Source organism: Echiichthys vipera (assembly GCF_963691815.1).
Source record: "Echiichthys vipera genome assembly, chromosome: 11".
Taxonomy (NCBI): domain Eukaryota; kingdom Metazoa; phylum Chordata; class Actinopteri; order Perciformes; family Trachinidae; genus Echiichthys; species Echiichthys vipera.
In genome coordinates this window covers 27,235,804-27,261,848 of record NC_139836.1, presented here as the reverse complement: position 1 = coordinate 27,261,848, position 26,045 = coordinate 27,235,804, and the positions used below count along the sequence as shown (strand labels likewise).

General features: G+C 40.3%; 1 protein-coding gene across 1 annotated transcript; it reads left to right on the top strand.

The window, feature by feature from the left end:
- Positions 1-230: 230 nt before the first annotated feature.
- tm9sf2 (transmembrane 9 superfamily member 2) lies at positions 231-25,410 on the top strand. Its single transcript, XM_083923353.1, has 17 exons — positions 231-421; positions 4,613-4,680; positions 5,934-6,027; positions 6,593-6,720; positions 8,152-8,281; positions 8,495-8,619; positions 11,880-11,991; positions 12,982-13,061; positions 14,456-14,564; positions 16,599-16,731; positions 18,607-18,726; positions 18,856-18,913; positions 19,044-19,203; positions 20,636-20,787; positions 21,657-21,768; positions 22,684-22,855; positions 24,846-25,410. Exons 1-17 carry the CDS (start codon positions 305-307, stop codon positions 24,911-24,913), a joined length of 1,938 nt encoding a protein of 645 aa, XP_083779479.1. The 5' UTR covers positions 231-304; the 3' UTR covers positions 24,914-25,410.
- Positions 25,411-26,045: the final 635 nt, after the last annotated feature.

Genomic DNA, 26,045 nt, shown 5'->3' with positions numbered 1-26,045 from the left:
TTACATTTTGAATAATTTAGTTTTGTTTGATTGGAGGGGACAGTTCATGTTTTGCATAGACAGGATCTGCGCCCATGGAGCAGGCTCATGCCCACAAAGCCCCACACAGCTCCAGACTCTACGGCCTGCATCCAGCTGACATCTGTCTGACGTCCATGTTCACCAAGCACGACTTCCGGCATGTGACGTGTCTGTGCGCTGCGCAACCGGATGCTGGTGGCTGTCCAGTGTGGATGTCGGATGCAGTGGAAACTACGAAGAGGAGCAAGTTACCAGTGTTGAGTGCAGGCTGGCCAGTGTGAAGATGCTGCGCTGGCTGTTCGGAGCCGTGCTGCTGGCTGGAGCGGCCGGGTTCTACCTCCCGGGTCTGGCCCCCGTGAGCTTCTGTGAGGCTGGAAAAGACCAAGTTCCAGACTGCAAGGTAAACACAACATGTCACAGGTCAGCTGTGTCGCTGCCCCATCATGTTAGAGCAAAATAACGGCACCACCAGTATAGAGTGCACCAGCGAAATACATGGACAGTATGTATTTGAATGCAGTAGGCAGGCTACGGCTTTAATAAAGCTAATGTGACGTTCTGTGAGTCAGCTGGCGTTAGCCAAAACAAACAGCAAAGCTAACGGGTATTATGATAACTAGCTAGATAGCAAGCTAGCGGTAGAGCGTTAGTGAAAGAGCTCAAAGTAACTCCTTCAGTCTGAATCTCACACTAATAACAGATATTTCCAGACTCCTGACGTGTTAGCATGTCCAAATCAAATCGTTAAATAACGTTACTCTCTTTGGGGCTTATACTTGAATAACTGAATTGTGTTTATTTTAGTTTTTTATTTCGAATATGTAAAAAGGAATAACAAAATAAATAGAAATAATGTAAAGAAAAGGAAGAAAACAAATAAAAAACGTTTTTGTTGTTGTTTTTGCTAGCAATAAAGCGCAAAATAAACAACAAAATATTTAAACAGTTTAGCATATCCAAAAAAGGAGTAAGGAAAATGTTTCCTGAGAGTTAACATACAAAAAAATGAATAGACATACTCTCTATTATACTGTTCATTTTAGTTTGTTTTATAGTTGTGCTGGCTTCTACATATTTGTAAACTCTTGCCCATTTGTAAAAATATTGGAAGGTATGATATATTTCACTTTGTTATGTTATGCCATAATCAAGTGTTTTACCCACTGTCAAATAGGGATGTCACTCACAATACCAGAAATTTAGTCATAGATATCAATTCAATTCCACGATTCCCAATACTCAAATCGATACTACTGGGGGGCGGGCAAAGAAATGAAATGAAATGAAAATGAAATCTGGTTGCAAATATGAATTTACTATTAAAATCCCACTATAACTCAAGTATAGGGTTCATCAGATTACTGCATATATACTATATACTAATAAATACAATTAATTTAAAGAAAAAAAAATCATTTTAGGCTTAGGGTTCTGTCATCTATGATTCAATCACTTTTTTCTGATCATTTCAGTATTGACATCGATATTTTTAGGCAGGTATAGTATGAAAGTCGTGATTTTGGAATTGTGATCACACGACAGCTGGAATAACACCAACAGCGGCGGAGCTGTATCAAAACGACCTCGCTATTATTTTCTATGTACAACCCTAACACCGACCCTGGCTTACCATAGCTCTGGCCAGCAGCGTAACGCAAACACGCAAGGCCTTTTTTTCTGAAGATTTTTAATAATGGATTTAATCAGGTTACTAAAGGAATCCTTTCAGCCCTAATTTTATTGAACAACTGTTGCAAATTAGCATTGCTGCTGGTTTGAGTACCTTTGATTTAATGTCAAGTTAGATTTAAAGTGTTTCCCATCACATTATCTTTCTCAATTATATACATAAAAAAAGCCATCAAGACAGTTTTTTCGTGTTACCATTATTAATGGAGAAATCCAGGAGAGTGCACAAAGCACCAATGGGCTCCATCCTTTGGGATTGACTTTGGTAATTCACTTGAATGGACTTTACTATGAGAGGAGCTGGTACAGGGGCCAGTAGGTAAGTCTTTAAAACACAATTTTAATAAACTCTGGGTTCACTAACTACGTTATTGGTGCTTTGTTTTTTGTGTAGGGACTCTTATCATGCTGCTGCAGAGGTTTGCTGTTATTTTCAGCAGTATTAGTGGTTAAAAAAGATGTTTTAATGCCTTCACCGTACTGCCTCGAGCCAATCACTGTTAGCCACATCCAGATGTTAGCGACTCTCCCGGATTTCACTGTTAATAGTTGTTACTCAAAATAAACTGTCTCAGTGGATTATTTGATGTATATAATTGCCGAGAAAATTGGATGTTTTTGCACAAGAATTACACTTTAATGTTTACAGTTTAAAAGAACATTCACCATTAACATTATTCTCTATTTTTATTCATAGCCAACTAATTATAGCATAGCTATGTTGTAAAATAATGGCCCAAATAACCTATGTGTAGCAAACTCATTGGGCCTTAATTTAAATGCGAAGTCTAAAGTAAAACAAAAGTCTGCCCACGGTGCAGAAATAAACCCTGGAGGAAACACTGCACTATTTGGGCAGGCTACTCCTCCCGAAACACATGGGCCTATACCTAATTTTTATTTGAGACAATAAACACATACATTTTTATGTGTATTTATATACTTCATTTCTTTCGTAGGTTAAGTTTGTTTGTTACATTGCCAATATAATGAAAACTGGTTGAATACTTTTTAGTAAAGTATTCCTTTTAATTTTGTCAAAAAAGAGAAGAAAAAGTTATATAAATCTTAGTTCATGTCCGCGATCCCTATCGCAGTTATAATAGGATTGCCTGTTTGGGCTGGGTGATATGATATATATTGTATATGAAGTATCTGTCCTATAGAAAATTATTTTGATGGAAGCGGGAATGAGCTGTACATTGCATTGTGGGATTAGATTGAGAGTGACAGGCTGTGGCTGTCAATCAAAACAATGAAAAGGAAATACTGTTTTAACATGAAGTAAAAAAAATGACATTTACAGACTCCAAATGCTTATGTTGTCATAAAGTAGTCATCTTGAACTCAATGTATTAAGTTCTAATAGCTCAATAACATGACAAGAAGCAGTTTGCTAATAATCCCAAAACAAGTATTGACAGCTTTAGGGTTGCAAAAACCAAAGTTGGAAACTTTCTATGGGAATTAACAGGAATTTATGCAAATTAACAGGAATAAATGAGATTAAACCTGGAATTTACTAAATTGAAGGTTGTCCTTTAACAAGGATTTTGAATATATATGCATCATTTTGACTAAAACAACCAGATTTTAATGCAAGTATCTATGCTAATACTCAATCACATGCACATAAGCACATTGCTTACTGCAGGGTTATTGAGACCATGCCATATTCCTTCACCGATAAGGCTCACATGTCCCAGGCACAGTTAGACTGAGGAAAAAGTTCACAGCTCCAATATTTCTAGGACGTTTTTTGTTAACGATTAATTTTTCAGCAATTTTAGAGCCTTTTTATAGGGTCGCCCCACCATACCTTTTTTGTACTATGAGACGTTGTATGGGGGAAATAAAAGAAGGGTACAATTTGCCATGTACAGATGTTCTTCAACATATTTTGATGAGCAGTGTTTTTTATTGGTTACATTATATTGGTAAAATATACCATATGACATTAGTGATGGTGTTACTAACTGTTGTTTTAGTGTTCTAGGGTTTTAATACATCCATGCCTGTACGTTATCACAACAAGCATTGAAGGAGTATTATAGGCTATTAAAAAATATGCTTTACTGTGTGGTTATTTCATGTAGACTAGGGCTGCGTGATATATTACTATATATACTATTGCTCATGTGCAATAGTCCCATGGCAGGATGTGGGATGCTTTGTTTTTACCACACAGATCTATAAGAGAATGATTCTTGTGAGGCCTAGCTGGCTCCTGAGCTGGCTACGCTGTTGGTTTGGCCATGTAACATTATGTAACCCTGTGACTGCTGTAATGAACTGTGTAAGCAGCTGTGAAACATGAAACATTAAACATGGTAGTAAGCAGCTGTGAAACATGAAACATTAAACATGGTAGTAGCACAAACAACTTTGGACAGAGCAGAACAACAGACTTTTACTGTGCAGCATATCAGTATGCAGGAGTTTATCCACCCTTATTTATTATTCATACTACCAGTTTTGAATAGAGAAAATACAGAAATAGTCTGAGGCTATATTGCCATAAAATCAACAGAAAAAGGCAAATTTAAAGTCTTGTTGAAAACTTGATTTCATGACATGCGCCGCCTGTGTGTGGCAGAAGGAGCTTGGGCTGGGGCATGTAGAGTGTCTAGATAAAGCATGTATCCCCCTGGACTTCTTCATGATTTACTTGTTTTAATTATTAACACAAATTATAAAACAAAACAAATGCCCTTTCTTACCCAGAATATCAAGAACTGGAAAATACACTGCTGTTGAGTTTTTACAATGTCATTACTATGTCCTCTCAACAAGATGTAAAAAAGAATACTAGCCAATCAAGAATCCATATCTAAGAACATGAAAACTACATTCATTCTTCCTGTCTTCCTAATATGTGTCTGTTTTTTTTGTTCTTTTCTAGTCGGCCATTGAGCTGTTTGTGAACAGGTTGGACTCAGTGGAGTCTGTTCTTCCTTATGAATATACTGCGTAAGTGCTTAACATGGTACCAATGTGTCTGTGTTGTTTCTTTGTATCCCTCTCTGTGCTTATTTGTCCAAAAGCATTCAAGAATGGTTGTTTTTGCAGTTAAACGGCTGAGGTTGAGTTTTAGGTAAATGCTGAGCCATTTTATCCAATAAATGCAAACACTACAACACAGAGCAGAATCTGTTTTGCTGTAAGTTGTTAACTTAATTACGTGATGATAACGTCATTTATCATGGCTTTATTATATATGATAAAAATAACCAAAATTATAAATTCTGGTTATGAAAACCATTATTGTCATATGATGGGATGTGAATAGGTCCATGGTTCTTCTTAAAATAAAAGTTAGATTCGTTTTTATTAGTTTTAGATTTAAATATCAGTTTTTGGTGTTTTTTCTAACATATTGGTAACATTTATATTTATTATTTGGTCTTTAATTAAAATACTTGGAAAAATTCCTACTGATATTAAAAGGGATGTCAAAATATAAATAATATTTGTTCAATAAAGGTTGCTAGAAAGCACCTGCTGTGGCATTAGAACTGTTGAAAATCCTTTCCACATGATTCCAAGTAGACTGCAGCCGTTTATTTATTTATTTAGTTGATAGGGTCAATGCTCACTGATTAACAGACACGTTGCTTGCTGTAAATAAGCCAGTTAGCTGTAAATGCTTATTTCCATCTGTTGTCCCTAGTCAGATCCTTAAAGGCACCCTAAAACACAGAAACTGAATCAAATTACAGTAACAGTAATGAAAAAGACATGCACACGCCTTCACAAAGACGCAAATATTACACGCTTCATACTACACCCTCCACTTACAAAACACCGTAAGGATACAGTATGAATAAAGAAAGAAAAAACAAAGTATGTTTATGATTTAAGCGTTTAAGATTTGGTATATGGTTACAAAGGTGATTTTCCCTTATCCATACTTTGAGTTTGTCTTTAAAAGTTGTGAGGCTGTTACGCTCCCTTAATTCATTGGGCAAACTATTCTAATAATTAGTAGCCTCATCACCCTATCCTGTGGGGTCTGATTTCAGACAGAATTCAGGGAGTTTCAACTGTGTATCTGTGCTAATGTAAGCAGAGAGCCCGTAAATCTGTTTGGACTTCTCTCACCTGGAAAGCCTTGGCCCAGATAACATGCTACTGAACGCAGTGTGTAATGGGAAATAAAGGTGCTGTGCTGTTTATTGTGTTCTGTCCCAAACATTTTGAACAGTCACCTCTTGTTTGTGCAGGTTTGACTTCTGTTCAGAGAAAACAATGAAACGTCCATCAGAGAATCTGGGCCAGGTTCTTTTTGGGGAGAGGATTGAACCTTCGTCATACAAGGTAACACGCATCCATAGAAAAACATGCACAAACACACATCCATTTACAGCAACACACACCAGCGATGGCGAGGATTAATGCAGCTTCATCAGGAGCTAAAAAGAGATGAGATGCGGAGTTTCAGTTATCAGTTACTACAGTTCTGTAATACTGTTATTCCTGCAAGGAAGATTAGCGTTAGCGTCAGCACTTACGTCACCGGTATTGTAAACAAACCAGCTGTTTCCCTTGGGCCGACTTTGAGCGTCCTCCTGGGTTTTTCATTGAGGTAGCCTTTTCATTTTGCTTTCAAAGGGCACCACATTGATGCATTTTACTTGTGCCTGTGGGGAGCATGTCCACCCTACACAGTCTCAAAATCCTAAATCCTACTATTTTTTATGGGCAAGGAAAGTCTTTCATATTTGACATTATTAATCGTGCTTAATTTTTTTTTTTTCACCCCAAATTCAGTTTCTAATAAATGTCTTGCATTGTAAATATCAATGATGGCAAACAAACAAAAGCCAGCTGTTACAGTGCCAAAGCTCATACACATACATACTAACTCTGTCCTGTGGTTCAGTTTGAGTTTAAGAAACCTGCAGTGTGTCAGAAAGTGTGTACCAGAACCTATGACACCAACAACCCATCAGACAAAGCCAAACTGGACTTCCTCAAGAAAGGCATGTTACTCAACTACCAGCATCACTGGTATGTATGATTTGCTGACTTACTCATATCATAAAGTGACATGCATAGAAGCTTGCAAACACAAAGACAAATGCATAAACTGTGTGGGAAAAAAATCTGATAAGTCTTCACTTTGAAAAAAAATAAAACAAACTTGATGAGCCTCAGTTTTCCTTATTTGTACAGTATATATGTATATTACGATACATAAAAACATTTTGCTCACCTTTATGCAGTGTTGCTCACGTCATACAGAATCATGTATAATCACGCCACCATGGAGGATGAATACTGCATGTGTTTTTAAAGTGGCTTCATAGCTAAACTCAAAGCTAAAGTCATTTTGCCTGCCAAAATACATGGGGGCGTACGCAGCGTTACACTGCTTCAATGGTTTGCTAGCAACAGAGCGCTACGTGGACCATGAAAGCATGTCGCACCTGCAAAACTCAACTCTATTTTTACGCAGCTCGTCCATTTTGTTCTCACTACATGGGGCAACGCGGCCCTCCAACACTTCAAAACTACATAGAACTGTGTAAAAAAATAGGAAAATCTGTTCCTGTACGATCCAGTTAATTGATTCATCAGAGCATGTGAGCAGAGCCGGAGTAAGTGGGGAGTACGAGTGGAAGGATTTCAGATGCTTCACCTTTATGATCTGCTCCAGTTTTGCTCTGATGCCGCTAACTCCGGGAGTTCGAAGCATGCCCAAGCTCCTCTCTGTGTTAATGCAGTGTAATAGTACATGCAGACGGACGCAGCCCCTGCCCCCTCTCATGACAGATGATGATGAATATACAACACAGTTTTTTTTCTTTTTTTGGAGCGAGTGGTGAGCAATTTGAGTGGAGCAGGGTTAAATCTAGCTGAGAGTGATATTCTCATTGCTCCACTTCGCTCATGTGCTCTGTAATTCAGTAGCAGTTAGTATAGTCTACACTTCCAAACCCTGCATAACCAACTGCAATATCACGCATACGTGACACAGCACGTCCGTTCCCCATGTATTTTGTAAGTGATGTTTGTGGTTTCTCTCATGAGTGAGTCAGACTCACTATCAGTATCGGCGTGCACCAAGTTCCCTATTCTGTATACCTCCTATACATCAGTAAGCATCACAGGCTTTTGTTTGTTTGTTTGTGTTTGTGTGTGTGTGTGTGTGTGTGTGTGTGTGTGTGTGTGTGTGTGTGTGTGTGTGTGTGTGTGTGTGTGTGTGTGTGTGTGTGTGTGTGTGTGTGTGTGTGTGTGTGTGTGTGTGTGTGTGTGTGTGTGTGTGTGTGTGTGTGTGTGTGTGTGTGTGTGTGTGTGTGTGTGTGTGTGTGTGTGTGTGTGTGTGTGTGTGTGTGTGTGTGTGTGTGTGTGTGTGTGTGTGTGTGTGTGTGTGTGTGTGTGTGTGTGTGTGTGTGTGTGTGTGTGTGTGTGTGTGTGTGTGTGTGTGTGTGTGTGTAGGATTGTGGATAACATGCCCGTCACCTGGTGCTATGACGTTGAAGATGGACAGAAGTTCTGTAATCCTGGTTTCCCTATTGGCTGTTACGTCACAGAAGCAGGTCGACCCAAAGATGCCTGCGTGGTGAATGTGAGTGTGTCACACACGGACACTATAAGCCACACTTTCATCAATCAAACATGAATACAAACGTATAGATAAGTAATGTAGTAAAGTGTCTGCCACAGTGTCTTTTTTGATTCAGGTCCCAATAGTTAACACTCTACTCATAGGTGCAACTGTAATAACACATTATTACCCTGCCTATGCTTTAAAACTTTTTGTCTTGGTTTTGTTTTCCAGTCTAACTTTAATGAAAAGGATGCATTTTACATCTTTAACCATGTGGACATCACCATCCACTACCACATAGTTGAGCATGAACAACTGGGAGCACGATTGGTAGCTGCCAAGATTGAACCCAAAAGGTAACAAATGGCAGTTGTAGCAGATACGGAGCTATCTATGATATGAAGCTGTCCTGAACCAGTTACTATACATATGATTTATAAGCCATCCACCTACCATACTGTTTATTTGTGTGTCTGTCTGTCTGTCAGTCAGTCAGTCGGTCTGTTTGTTTGTCAGCAGGATTACAGAAAAAAAAACATTGCGAGAAAGGGCATAGAGGGCTGCATTCGAATCCTGCAGGACAACACAAATGTTGCGAGAGCGGGCAGTTTTCAACAGAGATGATTAAGGAACTTTGCTGTGGGGGAGTAGCCTCGCAGGACCATCCTGATCCCTGAGCTCCATTGTATTTTCCTCTCAGATCAGTCTGGTAACCTGCTGCAGAGAAAATTTGGAGAAGGTTGCCAAAGCAACCGAACCAATCATCGTTGATTTTGAAGCAGATTTAAGTTTAACTGTTCAGTGTAAACAACATGAAAGCTTCCCTGGATGAGATGAGCAGCTATGGAGCAAGGCGCTCACTAACCTTTTTCTCTGGATCCTTCTGTTGAATATGGACCTGGCTCCTGAAATTGGGCCTTTGATCCGTAAATTCATGTGACACAAACAAAAAAAATATCCTTTACTGACATTTTGTTTACTTTGCCTCAACATTCTAGTACGTCATACGCTTCGTTTATCTGATTGGTTGGTTTGGCCTGTCTATCACCAACATAGATGGTGATAGACAGATGGTTTATCCAATCAGCAACCAGTATTTCCGCCTCTTCCCAAAAGATCTCCAATCGTGAGTTCCCATGCAGAGCAAATACGAATTATGCAAATCAATCCATCTGGCGGAGTCAGGTTAGCGGGGGAGAGCCATGATGTTATCAGTGAGTGTGCGGTCAAAAATAAACGTTTGGTCCCGAGATTAAGCCAGCGGCAGTTAGAAGGATGGAGTCAGCATATGAAGTTGAAAATAGGATTAAAGCACCTCATTAACTGCTCGCCAGCTGCAGTCCCCCGTGAGCTGATGTTTGTTTTTAGATGAACAAAAACAGGGAAATAAACGGCTCAGTTCCAGCTCTAATTACTGACTTAATTTACCAATGAATTTGTCAAAGCATGTCCTGTAATTCAGCAAACATATAATCCACCAAAGAGTAGTCCATTAAAGAGGTAAACCAGGCATTTGGAAGAGCTATACATTTGATAAATCACTTTGTTTAATGTGTTTGTTATTGAAAACGTTTCCTGTTTACATGGTAAACACTTTATAAATCAAAGTTATAACAGACTCTCATTTTTATTTCCTCTCATCAGTAAAACAATGTAGTCTACACATAAATGAAACAAAATAAGTGCATTCTCATGTTTTTACCCATAAAGAAAAAAACACTCAAAAGTGAATATCATCACAATGACACAATGAGCGGTGAATTGAGTACAGTTTACTTCAGATTTTCCTCTAACTGCGACATTCATTTGGCCATAGCCCACAAGTTACAGTTCAAGTCAAGTAGTGAAAGTGAAAGTGTCCGTTACATGCACAGTAACATTGCTCTGTATTGTAACACCGCACAACATGACTATGTTAAAGTACAACCCATTTCCAAAAAAACTGGGATGTTGGGCTGCGAAGACAAGATATTCAATGTTCAGACTGATCAACTTTTTTTTTTGTTGCAAAAATTCACTCTGAACTTTGTGCTCTTCTTTGGCACGGAGGACACAACCTCCAATGACTTCCTAAAACAACCTTAAATGTGGACTCTGTGTCAGTCCATCTCAGAGGAGCTCGGGCCCAGAGAAGCTGGTGGTGTTTCTGGGTGTTGTTGGCGTTCACTCTGCATGGTAGAGTTTTAACTTGATCTTGTAGATGTAGTGATGAACTGTGTTAACAGTGCTTCCCATACATAGACCAATGTGTGGCGCAGACTGTAAACAGCGCCTCTGCTAACAGAATGGTATTCATCATATGTACGGGAGAACACAGGCCAAGCCTTAGTTTATTTCTTTCTTAATTCAGTTATTGCTTTTGTTATTTCAAAAAAATACACATGTTCAGTTTAACTTTTACAAAGAAAAGGAAATGTGCACTGTTTTGCAGTTCATACCTCAGAAATAGTTATTATTTCATTTGAAAAAGAAAAAAAAAATAGCCTATATATTTTGTAGATTCTATCACTTTTTGTTAGAAACATCGTATTGTGAACTCAGTATCGTGAATGGAATCTAATGGTGAGTTGAGTCAGTGTATCCTTCCATCCCTACTGGTCAGTCTCCTTAAACTGTTTTAAGTAATAGCATTTTTGGTCCAGCTGCAGTCTCGTTTTTTCCTCTTTTTATCAGGTACCTGACCCGGTTAAAGATTGTCCAAACAAATATGATAATAAATCAAAAGAAAAGGCATCAGTGTCTGTCTGAGCCACCAAAATCCAGACCAGGTGCCTGGCAAAAAGAGGTGTCCATACAGTCCTGCACCACACATTGCTACCTGGTCTGTGGGAAACACTGGTTAAATTAAAATGGTTTTAAGTGTTCCTGAGTCCAGGTGGTAATAACCTTTACAGAATGATGTCGGTTTTTAATGCAGAGTCGTCTGAAGGATCCAAGGTCACAGTCATTTAGTGTTGGTTTTCAGCTTTGCTGTTTACGTGCAGAGATTTCTCCAGATTCTCTGAATCTTCTGATGATATTATGGACTGTAGATGATGAAATCGTTGAGAAACGTTGTTCTTAAACGACCGAGTCTGTCAGGGATGCTCCTTTTCTACCCAATCATGACGCTCACCTGTTTCCAATGAACCTGTTCACCTGTGGAAAGTTCCAAACAGGTGATTTTTGGAGGATTCCTCAACTTTTACTTTCACAGTCTTTTGTTGCTCTTGTCCCAGCTGTTTTGGAACGTGTTGAAGGCATTTCAAAACGAGTGAATTTTAGTTTGAAGAATAAATATCTTGTCTTTGTAGTTTATTCAATTGAATATAGTTTGAATAGGATTTCAAATAGAGTTTGCAAAATCATTGTATTCTGTTTTCATTTAGGTTTTAAGAGCTAGACACCTAAGAATTTCACTACACACGTTTCACTTCACTCAGTAATTTGTAGTAATTTGCAATTTTTTTTTTTAGCTTAGTATGTTGTTTGGGCAAACTGTAGAGCTTTTTGTGGTATTAATAAGTAGCTTGTAGGTTCGGTCTGTATTGTGATCCAATCTCAATATGCAAATTTGAGAACTGGTGGACTTTACTACTTTAATTTATTTATTTTTATTCTCTCTTTCCCTGTCCAGCTATGAAAACCCTAATGATGACAGCCCTGATTGTTTAGGAGGCCCAAAGTTCCTGAAAAGCAAACACACAGGAGTGTTTAAGATACCATACACCTACTCTGTCAACTTTGTGGTTAGTACAATATTATCATCTCAGTGTGTTTGCCATTCCCCATCCACTGGGGGTAGTCCTTCATCCAGGGTCTCCTGATCCTCCTCAATGCGGTGGGTAATCAGGATTCTCTGGTATGAGTCATTCAGTGCTTTAAACACCGCCTCTGGCCGTCAGCAGGGATGAAATGGAATGATAGTTACAAATGTAACTTCAGTGAATCATGAATCCCGAATGAACGCCAAAGCACTCTCTCACGCAGAATCCTGATTATCCTGCCAGAAGATTCTGTAGGAACAGAACCCCTGATTACACCAGGAGATAAAGCCTCTCTTGGGTCATTCAGGGGTCACAGGGGACATGGTATTGGTGTTGGTATATTGTACATACTCAAACTGCACATGCACAAAGGGAATATTCAGTACTTGAAGCACTGCCTCTGGCGGTCATTTGGGAGTCATAGATCCGTAGTTATATTCGTAACTATCGTTTCATTCTGTTTTGCTGACATTAATGCTTTAATCAGAATAAAACTTGATTTTTTTTTTATGTGTGATCACATGTCAGCTGGTTGAAGAACAGTAAAAATGAAAAGATGATCAAAACATGAATAAAGGGTTTTGTGTGACTTTAGAGAAGTTTATGTGGATGTGTCACCTAAATATTACAGAACACTGCACCCAGTGTCTCATGCCCTGCACCAACACTGAAAGAAAGCCATGAGTCATTAAGTTTGTGGAAGCTGGTGAGCTTTGATTAAAAAAAACGGCAGTAGGGATCCACAAGCCTGCAATCTCACTGCTAATGCTGTGCTGTTCAAACATTTTTCAGCAGAACATATGATAGACGAAAATGACAGACTTTTCAGTGTAAGGGTGTCCTGCTTGTAGTTAAAACAAATCATTTTGTTGTTATAACACACCCCTAAAATTACACTGATGAAATATTTTAAATGTAGTTAGATGAAGAAGTGAACTGCATAAACGAAGACGTGTGTTTATGTGTGTGTAGGAAGACAAGAATATTCGTTGGGCATCTAGATGGGACTACATCCTGGAGTCAATGCCGCACACCAATATCCAGTGGTTCAGGTAACACACGCACGCACGCACGCACGCACACACACACACACACACACACACACACACACACACACACACACACACACACACACACACACACACACACACACACACACACACACACACACACACACACACACACACACACACACTGTATATACATATGTTGATTTTACATCATTTTTGTACCAGAATTCGCAGGATATGGGGTACTGGGGTCATTGCTGCAAGCCATTTGGTCCTTATGTTCATATGGCGATTCTGGTTGTGATTTTCATAGACATGATCTCCAGGTGCAACCATGGGGAGGAGACCACAAAATTGCGTCGCTGCTTTTTTCAAGACAATGTGGTTCTATTCAATTAAATTATTTTCATAGTGCCAAATCATAACAAACGTTGTCTCAAGACACTTTACATATAGAGAAGGTCAAGACCACACTATGACTTAATTATGATAAGTTCTGATGGCTTCATCAGAACAGGACCTCCAGCATGCACTTGGGTGCTTTGTAGTAGAGTGTGAAGCTGTCAGGATGAGCGTCAGAACCTCTAAGTCTGAGACCAAAAATGGTGGATTGCTCCCTTGGGGATGGGAGTGAGTTACTGCCCCAAGTGAAGGAGTTCAACTTGTTTACTTTATTTACTAGTCCATCTATGTTCCATCTCTCACCTATGTTCATGAGCTGTGGGAAGTGACAATGAAACAATGAGATTGCAGATACAAGTGGCCGAAATGAGTTTCCTCCGTAAGGTGTTTGGGCTCAGCCTTAGAGATAGGTTGAGGAGTTCAGACATGCAGAGGTAACTCATAGTAGATAATATTTCATCATATTGCACAGGTGGGATTGCAATTTGTGTGTTGTGTGTTTGTGTTTATTTGGGGCTAGGGGGATAGTGTTAGTGAGTTTTGTATGTTGTGTCTGTTATTTATCCTGTATCTCTTCGACCTTTGAGGGCAGCAGAGAGAACAGGCTGTTGCGTGGGTATGCTGGGTCCTTAATGAGCCTCAGGAAATCCTGAGGCTCGGCTGGCTGTACAGCTCCTGCAGGCTGGGTTGCTCACACTCGGGTGTTTGGTGCGTGCTGGTGCAGCTGCCAGACCAGGTGATAAAGCAGACTGTCAGAGGCTGTCTATAGTGCCCCCGTAGAAGTCATTGAGGACTTGCTGCCTGAGGTCGTACAGGTGCTGTTAGGCATTTTCATCAACAGTTGTTGTGTGGCAAGGCACTTAAAATTGTCCACTTTCTCCACTGCTGTGCCATTGATGGTGACGGGGGGTGAATGCCCCTGCCCCCTGTTCTTGTAGTCCACAGGAAGGAGGTGAACACGAGAACATTTATTAAATAGTGAGCCACATTAGTTCAGCAATAACTAATTTGGCATTTCTGTTTTTTATGTCCAGCATAATGAACTCATTGGTGATTGTGTTGTTCCTGTCTGGAATGGTAGCCATGATCATGCTGAGGACGCTGCATAAAGATATTGCCAGATACAATCAGATGGACTCTGTGGTGAGTACCCATGGGTGCAATTTAGTTTTTTTTGTTTTTTACCACTAATGCCAATTATTTGCATCAAATTATGTGCCATTGTCTGTGTTAATACGCGACTTGTGAGGGGTCATCATTGGACGATTGATGGTGGTCAAGTCCAGTTGACTCTGCCACCACATTTCTACTTTTCTCTATGGCAAGGGAAAGAGATGCTTGTTAACGCTTGCTCCTGCTTCCCGTGGTTATTTATGATACATCTATTATAATAACGCTGCAGAATCTCCTCGGCTTTCTCGGGGTTTGACTCCTCCAACTAAACTCATTAGCTACTGTAAGTAAAAGCTTTATCAATACACCTGCTCAACAAGGACAAACATGTAAACAAGCTATATTTCAATAAAAAAAAAAGATGTAGCTTTGCTGCACAACCTTGCGATGGCGTATTAGTGCCAAGTATGAAAAAACCCAATTACGGACGCTTCTGCATGCCGTGCAGGTTCCTATGTCTGCAGCAAACTCTGTTTACTGTTTTGAAGTTTAGAAAGAATGAAGGATGCTACAAGGGCCAATGGCATCATGTATAATACAGCATTGGATGATGCATTGTGGCGCTTCTAACATTATAAGTACAATAAAACTTTGACGGCACCATAACTTTTGATGCACGATTAATGCTGATAGTGAAGTGAGCCGCCCCACACTGCATGTAGACAGTGCAGATATCGCTTTCCTACATGTTTAGTAGTAGCATAATAAAGTATTGGCTTTTTACTCTGAAAGGTTTTATTTCACTTACATTTGCACCAGGGACCATTTCTAAGCATGCGTGGCTAAGCATGCGTGGCTAAGCATGCGTGGCTAAGCATGTGTTGCTAAGCGTGCGTGGCTAAGCGTGCGTGGCTAAGCGTGCGTGGCTAAGCGTGCGTGGCTAAGCGTGCGTGGCTAAGCGTGCGTTGCTAAGCGTGCGTTGCAAAGCCTGCGTTGCTAAGCATGCGTTGCTAAGCATGCGTTGCTAAGCATGCGTTGCTAAGCATGCGTTGCTAAGCATGCGTTGCTAAGCATTTAATACCTTAACAATACACCTGTTCAACAGGCTTAAGTTAAACATGTTCAATTCAGTTTCAATTCAATTTTATTTACAGTGCCATAATAATCATAACAAAAGTTATCTCAGGACACTCTACAGAGTAGGTAAAGACCACACTCTATGACTTATTTATGATTTACATAGACCCAACAATTCCCCCGTAGAGTACGGTGGCGTTGAAAACCTTCCCTTTAACAGACAGGAACGTCAGACAGACCCAGCTCTGTGGAGGACGGACATCTGTCACGTCATAACCAAGTCGTCTGGTGTGTGCTGTGGCTCACTTCACTATCAGCATTAATCGTGCATCAAAAATAATAGTGTTGTTAAAGTTTTATTGTAGTTATAAAGTTATATAAGCACCACAATGCCGTCTCTCATCCACTGTCGCTGTTTCACACACGCAGTACGCTACTTTGCAAATAATGAAATATTGTAACAAGTTAAGATGAAAGCTGTCTATCTGTTCTAACTGTTTTTCTTAGGTTGTCACAAATCTTTGGTCAATGCTATAAAGGAGCTGCTGGCTGAAACAAACCAGAACCAAGCGATGTAGTTCAACAGGGAGTATAAAACAAAACACTGGAGGTGTAAATCAAAACACTAGTTTTGACCTTATTTTCTCAAAATATCACCCCCTCCCCCAGGTCCGTAATTTCTTTTTTTCATACTTGGTCCTAACACGCCGTTGTATGACCTGGACTATGTTAAGAAAAGGGTCATTCAAATGTTTTTCCTATCTGTGTGGCTGAAAGTAACACTTGAACTGAGATGGATTTTTGGGCTGCAAATTTGACAGTAGTTCTAAATTCAGCTTTACAGGAGTAACTCTATATGTACTATCACATGAACCATAACTGTACAAGGCAGTCATGGCACTACTGGAACATGACACAACGCTGGTGGACATAAGTTGTCAAGCTGTGTGGGTCTCATCATATCTGCTCATCTATCTCGTTCTCCAGGAGGATGCTCAGGAGGAGTTTGGGTGGAAGTTGGTCCATGGAGATGTTTTCCGACCTCCAAGGAAGGGAATGCTGCTGTCTGTTTTCCTCGGCTCTGGAACCCAGATCTTCATTATGACCTTTGTTACCCTTTGTATGTCTTTTTTATCTTTGTTACCTTCATGAATGTTTAGTAGACATGCCATCAGCGTTTCATTTTCTTTTTTATTATTATTCTTTATATAATAATGAGAATGAATGATTTGTGACTCTTTGCCTTGCCCAATTAAGTGGTGAAAAAAGTGTAAAAAACAAGACATGCAACATCTGAAGTCACAAATAATTTGGATAGTCAATTATTTACACTTGAAAAAAGTGTAGAATGACACAAATATCTTATCTACCTACCTGCTTCTCTTTAGGACAACTCAGGAAATACAGTACATGCTCTCAGCACTAACAGATCTTATACATTATTTATATTTGTTATATAAATTCTTTACTGTTACAGTCTTGGGAGGTGGCCAAAGTTGAGTTCAGTTTTAGAAAATGGAAAAGAAGTGTGATGGTGAGAGGTTGAAAACTAATCCCCACTTGAGACATATGAAATCACTTATTTGAAAGTAAAACTCTAGAAAATGATCAGCCAATATTAGTTTATCCCAGATGTCTAAGGAGCAGTATACAAGAACTTTGAGAATCAGCTTTCACAAAACTGTAGTTAGCGATCATAGCAGTGGAGAAGTTAGCAGTAATGTTGTGAAGTGGTAGCAAATGTAGTGTATTGTTTCATATTACCATTGTCACTGGGTAGGTTGTGTCAACAACACACAACCACGTTAACATAATGCAGTAATCAGTAACCTGCTTAGTATTTGTCATGTGAGTACACCCCTGTGCAATCTTACTTAAATCTCAAATGATTCAAATTTGTATCACCTCACAGTAATTGCATCACGTCTGAGTTGAACAGTCGGGTATTTGTGTAAAATTTTAAAAAACAAGTTTAGATTTAATATATTAAAAATACAGGCCCCACAGAAGGAACTCAATGCAACAAAAGTGTCAGTGCACCTTTCAGTACTGAGATTCAAATATTTTATTTTGTCAATACTTTGTACGTCCACCTTTATTGTTGATGACGGACTAAGTCCTCCTCCTCCTTGGTACGGAGGACACCAGTGTTGCACCAAGTTTTGGAGAGATGTTCTGCCATTCTTCAGATACTTTTTCTATCAGCTGCTCTTTGCTGGAGGGGTTGTGTTGCTCTACCTTTCTCTTTGAAGTACCCAAACGTGTATCAATTGTATCCTTTTCCGTCTTTGTGAAGTCGGACAATCAGATCAATTCCTCTGGCTATTCTTATCCATGTGGAGCCATGATGCAGACACACAGGTGGACACAGCCCATAGGTCCAAAACTGAGAAAGTTCTGGTGTCATTTGATAACCATGTTCATGCATTTAGGCTAACTGGAAATCACAGGTGTACTCATTTTTGTTTCGGGGATCACAGGTTTTCTAACTTGTGTGTCAAAGATCACAGGTGTATTCACTTCTGTTGAATTGTGTTTCTACTTTGAGGCCTCTATTTTCAATATAGTCTTTCTGAAGTTTTTGTTTTCCATTGTTCATAAGATAAAATATTCTGCTTGTCAACTCAATAGTGTATACTCACTTCTGTTGTATACTGTATAAGGGGAATATGAATAAGGAGGTTTCCAATGTAAACACCATATCCTGAATATGATCATATAATACATGGGTTATTCATGTACTGTATATGGCCTGCCAGTACTTCCATGGGAGATTCATTCTGTAATGTCTCACTTACCAATCTGAACTGTGCTTTAACCTAGGTTCCGTCAAATTATGATGAATTGTTGTGTCGTTTTCTGCTTTGTTCTTGTGTTTTGTCCAATTTAGTTGTGTTCTGCACTTCAGGAGCAACATAAAAACCAGTGGGGCTGTATAGCTGCCTTACTTATCCTAATTTTCAGTGTGCACTAATGTTTTCTCTCCATTCTCCAGTCTTTGCCTGTCTTGGGTTCCTCTCTCCAGCGAACCGTGGAGCTCTGATGACATGTGCTGTGGTTCTCTGGGTTCTTCTGGGAACCCCTGCTGGATATGTGGCTGCTCGCCTTTACAAATGTAAGTGAGAGAGGAAACAGGAACGTGTGAACAAGGAGAAGGATCATTACGACAGCTACTGATTATTTATATCATGCAGTTTGATTGGATTTCTCTAAATGTTCTTTTTTGTGTTTGGTTAATTGTCAGCTTTTGGAGGAGAGAAGTGGAAGACCAACGTGCTGCTGACAGCCTTCCTCTGTCCTGGGTAAGTCTTATGACTGGCTCAAACACTGAACATTATAATGGAGTTTACTGCATGACAAAGACACAGCCACTTGATCCTACGCTCCTGCTCAAGAACCTCTTCATTTATCATCTTCTCTGTCTCTGCTCAGGGTGGTATTTGCAGATTTCTTTGTGATGAACTTAATCCTGTGGGGTGAAGGGTCTTCAGCAGCCATGCCATTTGGGACCCTGGTAGCAATATTGGCTCTTTGGTTCTGTATCTCAGTGCCACTTACCTTTATAGGGGCATACTTTGGCTTCAAGAAGGCAGTAAGTAAATATATGTACATCCATTCATACCTAATATTTCATTTAATTGTAGGTATACATTTCACACCATGCCATGTTTGTTAAAAGAGTGTGCTGTCAGTTAGGTACAGTAAGGACTTGAGCAACAAAATAAGCAAATGTGAAAAAGAATACAATACTACAACATTAGTAATGAAATTGCTGCAAGACTCTGTAGCTTGTCTCTGTTATGTGACATCAGGATTATTTAATTTTCATTCCCCCTCTAAACTTATTTCAGTCAACCCCCAGGAATGTAAAGTACAGTTGGGGAGGTGTAAACATTTTAAACAATTTAAAAGTCTGATATTAAATATGAAGTTAGTAACCTCTGTAAAAAATGTTTTTTTTCCCATATTTTCTAAAACTTTCACTCTATCCTGACAGCACAATGAGACAGATGATCTATAAAATAGTAATGTACCTTAACCTCCATCTTCTGGTCCTGACTGCTCCCAGAGCCTTCTGTTAGTGTTTTGAACCTTGGTGCTTTCTAGCGGACGAGCCTGCATTTCCATCAGTTCTGTGGGAACCTCTGTAATGAAGGATGCGTCAGCAAATGAGGGCGTGTACAATGCACAAGGGCTGTTAATGTATTGTGAGCAGTGAGCCTGATGTGTTGTGTGTTATTGGGGTGCATAAATGACCTGAATGTGCCATAATGTGGAGTGTTACTTATTATTTAGTTCCTTGTGAATGTTCTTATTTTGAATGTTGGTGATTTCCTATCATCACATTGTGATGTTTACACAGGTCTGCTGTGTGCAGACGGAAACAATTTCAACTCCAATGTTAAAAGTGCGGTCAGCAACATTTCTTTGATCATATGCACTGAAGCTGACACTCTGCTCCGATAGAACAACATAAATCATCTGGTTTCAGAAAAAAACGCCTCCACGTGCACGTAGAGCCTGTTGTTTTTTTTTGCAAAAATGCACCGCGCCCGTATCATCCTGTCCACTCAGCATAGTTCACAGTTTGTGCACACGCCACAGATCCTCCCTCTTCCCCCGTGCATGTTACAATATCACATACACACGCATCAAGCTAGGCATACGCTAAAAAACGTTAGCATTTCTATCTATGAGTACGTTAGCCAGCCTACCTCCATGTAGTGTTTACTCCATGCTGTTTATTAATGAGAGAAGAAACGGGCGTGTTCACAGGAATCTGGTACACGCGCACTGACGAGCACTCGATGGGAGGGAGCAGAGGAGCTCGGTGGTAGAGGGGGAGGGGCATGAGAGTTGTAAATAGTCATATTTCAAATAAGTCAACAAGATCTGCCAGACTTGCTGACTGCAGCTTTAAGATGCTATGCTGTGGTGCAAAATGTTTTATTTCATTTTATATTTTTGAATATCAGGTTATATGTATCTAAATGTTTGATTATCTCCCTCTGCTGTGATTTAAGGGAATTGAGCATCCAGTGCGGACCAATCAGATTCCTCGTCAAGTCCCAGAGCAGTCCTTCTACACAAAGCCTTTCCCTGGTATCATCATGGGAGGAATTCTGCCTTTTGGATGTATATTTATTCAGCTGTTCTTCATATTAAACTCTATCTGGTAAGAAAAGAAAAGAAAAATTATTCATAGAAAGTCATAATACATCTTGCAAGCTGAGTTTTTGCTACTAAATTTTGGAATGTTGATCAGTTCTGCTCTAATCAGTCAGAGCATTGAGTCTCTGACTTTTATTTGTGATCGTTGGTTATACAACAACGATCACAAATATTTTATCAGATGTGCCTTTTGTTTAGACAGCGACAGTGTTTTTGGGGCTTACAAACACAAAAAAGTGAAAGCACCCTCCAGAGTGGAAATCTTAATAATGCTCCACCGTTGTGTTTCCGCGTAAAGGGGTAAAAACACTAAAGTGTGCTGTGATCTGCTCACGTTGGCTCACGTGGCGTACGTGTTTCCGTAACATCCGTGTGCAGAGTTCAGGTAAACCACCACAAACATGTGGGACCATCCATCAGTGGGACGTTCAAGTGTCCGGGGTGGAGCCGAGGCGGTGGGAGGCTGCAGACTGTGCTGCAGATCCCTGTCACACTGTACGGCGTCCTGCTTCTCACTACTAGGGAAAGAAGTAGAAGGAAGTTTCTACGCAAGCAACACACAAAAGATGTGACCTGTCATTCAGCTTAGACAGGGTATATGAAATAAATGATCGAATTCGGCATAACTAGCTATTAACATGTCAAGGGGTTCTTTAACCAGTATGATTTCAGCCAGGACCTTTGTTGCATGTCAGAATAACTCAAATAAAGGCCAAAAGACAATAACCGTTATAAAAAAAGACATCTACTGTTTCTCTCCCTATCATCAAATATGGTGACAGACCGACAATATCATGCATTTCCATCCAGTCATGTATTTAATCTTTTGTATTTGCCGAGTCCATTTATGACATATCTCTGCCTGTCCTCCAGGTCCCATCAGATGTACTACATGTTTGGCTTCCTTTTCCTTGTCTTCATTATCCTGGTCATCACCTGCTCTGAGGCCACCATCCTGCTCTGCTACTTCCACTTATGTGCTGAGGTAAACGGCATGATCAATATATTACTGCTATAACAATGAAGGGAACACTTTAATCACACATCACATATTGATGAGCAAACAATTCAAGTTGGAAATCTTTACTGGTGTACACTGTATGATTTGTTGGGAACAAAATGACGTCACAACAGTCAATAGAAACCAAAGTCATCAACCCACTGAGGGAGGATTCAAAATCACAGGCTGGTCCAACTTCTACAACTCATAATGTGACTCGGTCGTGTGTATGGCCCAACCTGCTTGTATGACTCCACCATCTGGGCATGCTCCTGATGGTGGAGCAGATGGTGTCCTGGGGGATCTCCTCCCAGACCTGGATCGGGACATCAGACAGCTCCTGGACAGTCTGTGGTGGTACTTAGCAGCGTTGGGTGCACCGATACATAACGTCCCATAGGTGCTGGGTTGGATTTAGGTCAGGGGAACGACAGGGCCAGCCAATGGCATCAATGTCTTCCTCATGAACTGCTCACACACTCTGGTCACATGAGGCCGGTCACTGTCCTGCACCAGGAGGAACCAAGTGCCCACTTCACCAGCATGAGGTCTGACAATCGCTCTGAGGATTTCATCCCAGTATCTAACAGCTGTCAGGGTACTTTTGGCTATGACATGGAGGTCTGTGTGACCCTCCAATGAAATGCCTCCCCAGACCATCACTGACCCACCCACAAACCAGTCATGCTGGATGATGTTACAGACAGAAGAACATTCACCACAGGATCTCTAGACTCTTTCACGGCCGTCACATGAGCTCAGTGTGAACCTGCTCTCATCTGAACGGGGCCCCAATGTCGGATCTGCCAGTTCTGGTGTTCTCTCCAAATGCCAGTCGAGCCACAAAACAATGTTTCTCCCCTTGCATCTCAACTCTGGCTGTATCTCTCCTCTCCACAGGATTACCATTGGCAGTGGCGTTCCTTCCTGACCAGCGGCTTCACTGCTGTCTATTTCCTGGTTTATGCCATTCATTACTTCTTCTCAAAGCTGCAGATCACTGGACTGGCCAGCACCATCCTCTACTTTGGATATACCATGATCATGGCTCTTATCTTTTTCTTATTTACTGGTAAGAATATAAACAAGGAAAGATGAGGGTTGGTGTATTTTTTCATTTTGAATTGTCACAGTCATCTTTCTCATGCATACAGCTACAAAATGTATTATTTTGGGGGTTCAAAGGAAAGATCTCAGCGGGTTCACAGCTAAAGGTCTGTTCCCTGAATTGAACCAATGCAGGGATTATGCAGTGTTTCAATTTTCCAGTTGGTTCAGTTTGCATTTAAAAAGGCCAAACGCATACAGTGTGTTAGGGAAGAATTTATTGTGATGCCAGAAAAGAATTACACATGAGACAAAAAAAAATGCATATAAATAATTTTCTTTTCATCAAATTTATAAAGCCATTCATGTGCATTGTTCACTTGAACACTGGCAAGTGAAAACAACTGCTTCTCGGCGGACCAGAGACTGGTTGTTTGGTCCTCACAGAGTTTAATTCCAGCTTTCACACCAACAAACAAACTGCACCACGAACACACCACGGTTCAGCTCAACTGGACTAAACCAGACTGGTGCGAATGTGCCTTCAGTTTAAAGGTTTGGAAAAATCTTGACAGGTGGGGGCTGTCACAGGAAACAGTAGGTTTCGTTTGCCCTCTGGGTGACGTCATGAAGACAAGGTCCATATTTTATATAGTCTATGGTCAATATACAGTATGACACATATTTAAAGGCTGACTATGGAGAATAAGCAGAACACCACCATCCAGTGTCTCAAGATTGTAGTCAGAACAACAAAAAATTATTCCAGCAGTCAGGTTGGCAGGAGACAGACCCGGCCCAGTAGCCTACAGGAGACCAGAATCAGTTTGAGCCTGTTTGAACCCGTCCCCTCCATCAAATCACACCATAAAAACAAGGACTAGAGGAGTTTGACTGACAGTTAGCGTTAGCGTTAGCCGTTCCAGCTAAGTAAAGATGAAAATGATGTTAGCATCTGGGCGTGTGTTTGAATGGCGTTCCTCTCCTTTCTCTCAGTCCATGGAGTGAATGCTTGGCCTATATTGACTCTGGTTTTTGCCCGCTCCGCTCACTCAGCTCACAAATAACGCCCCCTTCACTGAGGCTCCGAAGCAGCTGCAGGATTGGCAAACTCCATTTCACTCAGTGCCAGCCTACAGTAGCTGCACCCAACAACAGACAACCCTGGCAACCAGCAGCGGCAAACGCTATTGGCTGCTACCATGGAAACAGAACAGGACAGAAAGTCATTGTTAAACCCGTCAAAATGTATTAAAATATTAATTAAACTAATATATTTTAATGAAAAAGCAATGCTTTCATTCTGTACCCCTCAAACTCCTCCTGGGTGTATTTTTTTTTTAAAGATCATATTTATTATTTTTGGGGACAGACAGGAAATGGGGTGAGAGAGAGTGGGAGACATGCAGCAAAGGACTGCAGGTCAGAGTCGAAACCAACGGCTGCTGCCTTGAGGACCTTCAGCCTCTTAACATGGGGCGACTGCTCTAACCACTGCGCCACTGACTGCCCCAGCTCTTAATAAAGATTCTACAAATTCAACGATTAAGGGTGTTTCTGTGGGAGTGGAAATTGTACTTCAAGCAAGACAGTTCCAAGTTCCATAAAACAGAACCATGCACATGAATGGCTTTACAAATTTGACAAAAGTAAAATAATTTATATGCATCTTTTTCTGTCTCATGTTATGCGTACGTCAAGTTTTAGTTGAGAATCTACGCAGAGTTTTGTGCATTGGGCACCAGGCCTTACTGACCGCCCCAGATCATTAAAGAATAAATGAGACTAGCCTTGGATCAGGTCAGCTGGGCTCTTGTAGTGTCCTGAAAATGCAATGGCTTAAGAGTTACAGAGGTAATAAAAATACATATAACACTCATGTGAGTCATTGGTAGGGAGCTCCAGCCCCTCTACCTCACATGTGATACAGCACATTATATTGATGTTGTGCTATGGGTCAAGACAAACTTCATTTAATGTGTTTCTAATTCAAAGTGTATCTTCTCTGTCCTCAGGTTCGATCGGCTTCTTTGCCTGTTTCTGGTTTGTTACCAAGATCTACAGTGTGGTCAAAGTGGACTGAAGGATCCAAGCACACATCAGACTCTTTACATATGTCTGGAGGTTACTTTCTCCCATTAACCTCCGGAACGTTCAGCACTTTCAAACTGAACTGAACATTACAATCTGAATTTCCCCAAGCAGAGAGCACTCTCTGCCTCTGACAGACAATTTTCTTCGTTTGTGTGCCTAAAATGTTTGTGTGTGAGCATGTGTACACTGGTTTGTCATTTTAAACATACAGTATCTATCTGCATATAATCTGAAAGGAATGAATCCTAACTCTGAAAGCCTGCTCCCAGTATCTGACATCGAAAGTTTGTTTATCCCAAGTCACTTTTACACAGTACACTGACCCACAGCTGAACTGTGCAGAGCTGTGTGTGCTCTGTGTTCGTGTGTGTCAGCTATCATTTCATGCATTTTAGGTTTATTTCATCATCCATGCACCCTGTGTTTGCAGATGTAGTTGAAAATTGTAGTCAGACAAATAAATCTGTGAGGATGCGCTTCTTAACAGCTACTTTCTCAGACCGGTTGTGCTCAAATTATGCACAGTTGTAATTGTGTACCTTTGTCAAAAGTTGGTGTGCAGCACATAAGGCGTGTTAACATTAAGGTCAAATGTGGCCGCTGGGAAAGTTTCTCTCAAATGTCCTCTCACTTGGCGTGTCTCCATTACAAAAAAATACTCCAGAGGGATGTACAGACTCCGGAGGTGACGTATCGCTCTGAATGGATTTTGAACGTCCCTTAATCATTGATACACTGGAATGGCGCTGCAGCACTTCTTTCTCAAGTGAGAAAAAAGAGAATAATTGCAGTTAGTGGCAGCACCAGAGACCTTTGATTTCTGGGGTTATGAGGGTGTTTGATCATTGGCTGAGGGACCTCTGAGATATACAGTAGGCCAGTGCATAGGTGCAAAACATAAAAAACAGGTGTGGGCACGTTAATATTAGTTTGCAGGAACTGTAGTTACTATAATACCAAAGTTCGACATTCACTGAATACAAAATACAATTTGGCTTTCCACACAGATAAACAAATGTGTTATTCTTAATTGGTATATTTTAATACTTCTGTATACTGGGGTCCATAAACAGTGTTTAAGTTGAGATTTGTGGATTCAATGGATTCACTCTAGATTTACA